Source organism: Drosophila kikkawai, chromosome 2R (assembly GCF_030179895.1).
Source record: "Drosophila kikkawai strain 14028-0561.14 chromosome 2R, DkikHiC1v2, whole genome shotgun sequence".
Taxonomy (NCBI): domain Eukaryota; kingdom Metazoa; phylum Arthropoda; class Insecta; order Diptera; family Drosophilidae; genus Drosophila; species Drosophila kikkawai.
Genome location: NC_091729.1, coordinates 24,911,297 through 24,918,033, shown reverse-complemented (window position 1 = coordinate 24,918,033; position 6,737 = coordinate 24,911,297). Strand labels below are relative to the sequence as shown.

General features: G+C 47.0%; 2 protein-coding genes across 4 annotated transcripts; both read left to right on the top strand.

The window, feature by feature from the left end:
* Positions 1 to 92: 92 nt before the first annotated feature.
* Positions 93 to 2,154, top strand: LOC108073026 (ataxin-10). 2 transcript variants are annotated; one of them, XM_017164486.3, is made up of 3 exons: positions 93 to 210; positions 265 to 1,348; positions 1,690 to 2,154. In XM_017164486.3, the coding sequence occupies exons 1-3, from the start codon at positions 199 to 201 to the stop codon at positions 1,854 to 1,856; spliced, it is 1,263 nt and encodes a 420-aa protein (XP_017019975.1). In that variant the 5' UTR covers positions 93 to 198; the 3' UTR covers positions 1,857 to 2,154. The 2 variants fall into 2 exon arrangements, with proteins under 2 accessions (XP_017019975.1, XP_070140057.1); XM_070283956.1 differs by having other exon boundaries at positions 187 to 210; positions 270 to 1,348.
* Positions 2,155 to 4,896: 2,742 nt separating this feature from the next.
* Positions 4,897 to 6,673, top strand: LOC108073025 (uncharacterized). Of its 2 annotated transcripts, none has more exons than XM_017164485.3 (5): positions 4,897 to 5,077; positions 5,140 to 5,817; positions 5,881 to 5,958; positions 6,049 to 6,283; positions 6,342 to 6,673. In XM_017164485.3, exons 1-5 carry the CDS (start codon positions 4,897 to 4,899, stop codon positions 6,493 to 6,495), a joined length of 1,326 nt encoding a protein of 441 aa, XP_017019974.1. In that variant the 3' UTR covers positions 6,496 to 6,673. The 2 variants fall into 2 exon arrangements, with proteins under 2 accessions (XP_017019974.1, XP_017019973.1); XM_017164484.3 differs by having other exon boundaries at positions 6,028 to 6,283.
* Positions 6,674 to 6,737: the final 64 nt, after the last annotated feature.

The window sequence follows — 6,737 nt, the reverse complement described above, 5'->3', positions numbered from 1 at the left end:
CGCTTTGTTTGGTTGCTTTAATTAAGACTGCAGCTCAGTGTGCTACATGACTTTTAATATTTTTGTTGAATTCTTCACTTTTGTTTTTCTTTTGTAGTTCACGCAGTGTGACCATCCGCGCTTTCTCTCTTGAGAATTTCCTGACCCGATTGTCTGTGCTATCGATAACTGGCGGTAATCAGCTGTCGGCCTATCAAAATGGAGCATGCGGTAAATATTGTTGTTTATATCCTGAAAAGTGCAATAATAAAGGATTTTCATTAGCATAGCGACACCAGTGAGCTCATACAAAGGCTCGTGGGTCTAAGTGTGACTGAAAATGCCGAGGAAGTCGCGGGTATTCTCAAAAACCTGCGCCTGCTGCTCACACAAAGCCAGGAGAGTCAAGACACTCTGGCCAGGAGTCCAGAGTTTTCCAGTTTTCTTGATGCCGTCGCCTTTAACCCGCTAATGCGAACGGAGCATCGGCTTGCCCACAATCTGTCGCTCCAGGTGCTGGCCAACAGTGTGGTTAATAATGAGCTTAGCCAAAGATTGACCTGGAATCAGCATGGCTCGAAGATCGCCGAGCAAGCCTATGCTGCTCCCCTAGGCAGCTCCAACAACGTGCTCCTGATGATCATGTACAACATATTCCTCAATGGCCGCGGTGGTCTTATTTCCGACCTAGTGGCGCTCCAAACCTGCCTGCGTCTGTGGCGGGCCCTGAACGAGGCTCAGTGCACCTACAACTTTGAGTATTTGCACTTCTTTCTGGAGCACTTTATCGTGCAGAATGGACGTGCGTGCGTGGCCTGTTACCAGAAACTGGACACGGAGGATAGGATTGCCTTTCTGGACTACGTGGCTCATTACCTAAGGGAGAATAGCCCAAATGGTGAGGTTACCCTCTTCCTGCTGCAGCACTTTGCCAAGGAGTTCCGCCTGAAATCGGATTGCATTCTTCGGGAAACCCTCAAGCTGAAGCACGAACTGCATCCCCGCGAGGTTCACACGCTCCTGCGGATCATAGCCAGCGTCAGTGGCTCCGAGAAGTACGGCAATGTCTATGCCACCGATCAGTCGCTGTTCATCAATGTGAGCAGCTTGCTCAGATGCGTGGTGGCTGCGGGCAAAGAACCCGATGGCGGCGGACTGGATAAACCCATGACAAAGCTGGAGGAGGTGGCTCTCACCTCGGGCATTGATGCGGGCTACGAAAAGAAGGTCTCGTATGAACTGAAAACCCTACTCGTGCGCTGCTGTGCAAATCTTTTGTATGAGAATAAGGAAAACAAGGGGTATTGCCTGGACACACAACTACTGCCTGCCCTGCTGGAGTGCACAACGATGGATGCCAGGAATCCATGTAAGATGGGGCTCATCCTTTAATTTTTAATAGTTTCCACAGTTAAAACAACATAAAAACATTAAGTAATTTAATTAACTTAGTTTATATATTTCTTAACGATTAGCTAGACACAATTTCCTTTTGAATTTTATTTTAATAACTCTTTAAGAGACACACAGTAAGAATATTCAAGAAAAATAATATTATTTTCTTGATTGCCATAACATTTTTGTCTAGAAAAACCATTAACACTTTACAGCTTATAAAACTACTAAGTAATGTTGATTATTAGATAAAATGCTTTGATTAATTCTCATAATAAAACGCTTTCATCTTTTCTTATCCCTCCCCCCGAATAGTGATGCGCGAGTGGAGCATCTTGGCCATACGGAATGCCTGCATCAACTGCCCGGAGGCGCAACAGGTGATTGCCGGCCTAACCATGCAGGGCTCGGCGCCCAATGACATACTCAGCGAGCTTAACCTGGACATGGGTGCGCTACGCATCTCGGACAAGAGGCAATAGCACACAACCACTGGCTGGCTGTGCCACAACAAGTGGTTAGCTAGCTGTCTTTCGCACCACGTCATCCTCCGCAGCCCCTTACGATTGGCTAATGGTATGCCAAAACTCAGATCCAACGGCATTCATAAACGCGATGTCAACGGTTTAATGGCACAGCCGGCGGAAGAGAGAGAGCGAGCGACCGCCGCGCGGACGGAGCAATTTCGAACGATGGCTAGCGTGGCTAGCGAGGAGGATATAAAAATAGCTGCCCATGTACCATGCTCTGTGTACCATTAAAGAGAGATGCCTAAATCCATCTAAATTCTAAATTTGTGCACACAGCATCGGCCGAGTCGAGTTGAGTTCATGTTTATGGCGCAATTAAGCAAACGATGACGTCGGTCTGTGCCAGCAGCAACAGCCCCACAGAGATTCCGATTCCGATTCCTGCCTCCGGCTACATGCTGCAGGTGGCAGCTCCTCTGCCCCCAGCCCACGCCCGCTCCCAAGCGGCGTGTATGTGAAACGATTTTTTTTATGTTTATGCTGGCTAACAATGGCCACGCTATGCCTGTTGCCTGTTGCCCGCTGCCTGTTGCCTTTCGTTCCCCCCGAAAAAAAAAGAAAAACAAAAGAACGCAAAGGCAAACGACAACCACTGGTGGCTAGTAGCCAGTCAGTCTGTGCTCTGCCTTGGCCAGCAGCAGACGGAACCGTGCCGATCGCCGTCCGCCAGGAGCAGCAGCCTACGCCAAGATCGCGCTCTTTCATTCCGTTCAGTATATTTAATTTATTTCGGTTATTATCGGGCGCTCCATCCCAGCGATTAACGCCAGCTCATAAAAAATAAACACACATCGTCGTCGCGCCCCATAAACAAAAAATAAATCTGGGCCCCAGAGATCTCCGTTGCATTGTTGCAGCTTTAATGGTAAACATGGCCACGGATCGCCTGGCTCTTATATAACGATAAATCAGGACGCCTGTCAGTAGTGAGCTTTTATGAGCAGATCCCAAATCCAAATCCGTTTCAGTATCAGAATCAGAATCAGGCTGGCATTGGCATTATTTATGCGGGGCATTAATTAAATACACATTTCTCAAAATTCGCGTTCTTTTACGCTTTATGCCGCGAGGCGGAGGCGGTGGATGAGGATGAGGATGAGGAATTCGACGTGTTGCGACGACGGTTGTGGTGTGCTCCTCCTCGGCACATACCAAAAATACAATGGCCGCCGCCGCCACCGACACAGAAAGTAAAACAAAGGCTAACCACACAAAACAAATAAATAAATAAATAGAGGCGAGCGTTTCGCGTTTATTTCGGTTTTTGAAACAAAAAAATATATAAAAATTTCGCCCTGTCAAAAGTGTCAATAATCGCGCCCAAAAAATAGAGACAATGAGGTGGGAATTAATGACGGTTGCCAGTCAGAGGAATCTGTTAACTAAAAATAATGGCAAATTGTTTTGAGAAATATTAAGAGAATATAAACGAAAGTGGGACAGGCCATAGAACTTCTTTTAGAGCAGGGAAATATCTAAAGTTTTGGGTAAACATTAGTGTTCTCCCACTGCTACGCCTTATCCGATGACGCACTTCATGACGCAAGTGGCTGCAGCCCAACTCCTCCCAGCTGCAACTGCAACGGGCAAGATCTATTCCGGGAATAGATCGCGGAAGTGGAGGAGGAGTTCGAGTGGGAGGGAGAAGCAGAAGCTGGCGCCGCTTTGCTCCTCTCTTTTTCTCTGGGTTTTCCCCTCTGAAGATGACACTTTCGGCAACCCAATAACTGGGAACAAAGACGGAATAACGAAAATATCATAAATTCGGAAGGCATCCCACATGGCATACAGGCAGCAAGCAGCACTAACTATGTATATGGCACTTGTGCACGCCATGCCTTCCCCCTTTTCCTGCTCCTGCTCTACACCTGCCACCCACCCACTCGGGAACTCGGAATAGGCGCACCTAATTCTCGCCAAATATTCCGCAAAGAGGCTAAAATCATTTTGACGAAGGAATTCGCATTTTTGTCATTTATTTTCCGCGGGCCTTTGGACGTGTCCACTAATTTGCTTAATTTCTGTCAAAAAAGAAAAAGAAAAAAATATATAGTACAGAGGAAAAGCCTCAGAAATTTCCGAGTGGGAATTTCTGGTCACCGTGGCAACATGTAAATACATAAATAAAATAAAAAACAATTTATCCAAAACAACATAATTAATGGGCACGTTTTCGGTGATTCGCGCGCTGCCTGAGAAAGTCAACAGTTTGGGTTAACAAAATAGTTTTTTGTTGTAAAAAAATAAATTAATTTTTTAGGAATTATGAGAGGAAATATAATTTATTAAGGGTTTAATAACCGAAATATTCAAATATCAAGAAGAGCTCAATTTTGGGGTTTAAAAAAGGGTATTTTTATGTCAAAGAGAAGGCTTGCTTATTCACCAGGAACTTAGGAATCTCAACCTTCCTCATCAGTATCCTTATTTTCTCTGCTGTTTTTAAGTATATATCACAAAAATAGTAACTCTTTAAACTTGAAAAAATAATGGAGTAATGCTTTTAAATTTTAAAAAGTAAAGCATATTAAATTTAAATGATATTCAGTTAAAAGAAAACTGTTTTCATAATTTCCCCTAAGTCTTAGCTCTCTCGTTCTATCCTCCTCTATATGTTTAGCGTAGAAATAAAATATATTGTTTAAATTAGAGACGAATCTGAGAATGAGGTAGGTTGTCCGATGGCCTGACGAACGCGTAGGCCCGGTAAAAACACCTGCCGAACGATGGAAACGGTCGTGGCGCCCAAGAATGTCTCACATGTGTGTCCGCGATGTGTGTCCGCATGACTTCATTTGCCTACAGAGAGCAATAAAAGCTGGTTAAACCCGCCACCAACTCACCCACACAACACTCTGACACTGTCTTGTCTCGTCTCCTCTCCTCCCACCAGGAACGTGCGCTGTTCCATGTGCGTGTGGATTGCCCGTTGCAAACGTCCAGAGAGCCCTAGGAGGGGGCAGAGAAAGAGTGATCCGGCAACGAAACCAGAATGAAGCGCGACCTGTCCACGTCGACCATCGGTCGGGATGAGGCCCGACGGCCGCTGATGGAGGCATACATGTTCCAGCGTCGCGTCCTGCTCGGTTGCAGTCTGCTGATGGTGGTGTCCCTGCTCATCTGGATAGTGGCCATCTCGACCGATCACTGGATCATTATATCAGGAGGAAAAGGTGAGTTTACGACTTCTCTAAGGGATCTACTTACAGACTTTGAAAATTGCACTCCCTTGAAGGCATTTTCATCCCGGAATCGCGACGCTTCTTCATGTCCTCGCACTCGGGGTTGTGGCGACATTGCCGAAACACCATAGTGCCCAATGCTTTGAGCAATGCCCAGGTGGTGCGCAACTTCAGCTCTATGTCCTACACCTCACAGACGAATATCAACGAGGCGAAAAGGAATCTCTCGCACATGGATTTCATCAAGAAGTTCGCCCAGGAGCCGCTGGAAGCGTCGGATAATTTTACAGAGTCGGCGCGCCGTCATATGTTTGCCCATTGGGCGCGGGGAGAGGATGAGGGCTTCCAGACTATGCGCAATGCCTTCCGCAATCTCGTGATGAACACGGAGGACAATCAGCGGCAGATCAATGCCACGGCAATCAAGCCCATACCCATCGATCCGCTGGATGTCAAGGGGATTAATGCGAGGAACACCTTCGGTTCGGCGCTGCAGCGGGTTAAGTACAACAACACCTGGTCGTACTATGTCATTCCCGAGGTGGCCCAGCTGGCCATCTTCGGTAACTGGACGGATTATCCGCTGGTGGTGCGTCTGCTGGGCACCTACATCCGTGACATTGGCATTCCGGCCTACGTGCTGAATGACGAGCGGGTGATCCTGATCCTGGTGCCACCACTGCCGCCCAAGAGAGGTGGACAGACCGCCTACTACAGCTATATACCGAATCGTGAGTCTGCAGCTCCATTAGCTTCAAGTATACCTCTATATCTTTCCGTTAATCCTGCCCTAGAGCGCTGCAAGTACATCGACATGTTCCCCAACTCCAATGCCCTGCGCAACGAGCCGGGCTTCGATGACGAACTAATGGGTAGGTTCTCCCACATACACTCACTCCTTGCACACTCCCAACTCAAGGACGACGGCTCATAATTGGCAGTCACTTGGTATTCCCTTTCAGATTACATCCGGACGCAGGCATCCTTTGCCTGCATCACCCTGTTCGTGATGAGCCTGGGAGCTGTCTTCTCCTTCTACACGTTCATGAATCCGCGCTACATGTTCAAGCGTCTGGCGGGTGGCATCCATTTGGTGGCCGCCTCCACGGCGCTGGTGGTGATCCAGGTGCTCTTCTCCTCGATTGACTACACCAAGGACCATCTCTTCTACGCGTATCCCGATGGCGCTGAACTAACGTAAGTGGATTATATAGGGAGTAATAACGATTTTCTGACGGTCATCTTACTTTTTTAGCTATGGTTATGGAGTCTACTTGGCCTGGTTCACATTTGTGGACAATATTCTGTGCGGTGTTATGTTCCTCTGGTACTCGGGCAAGAAGAAGGGAGCCAAGGCTCCAAATGACGAAGTGGCAATGGCCGATGAGCCCACCATTATGGGCAGATAACGCCATCCCATTGGATGTGCCCTCCTGAAACCAAAGACAAAGCAATAGATGTTGCTTTTCATTTCACTTTTGTTATTTGTTTGTTTTCCTAATGGCTGTATCTAAAATGTTCGCTTTATAACTATAAGAATCTCTCAAAGGCAATAAAGGAATTATTTTCAGTCAGTCAGTGGCCGAACCGTTGCTGAGAATTCATATTCCGATTGCTGGCACAAGCTATCGGTATCGGTAAAGGGGATTTA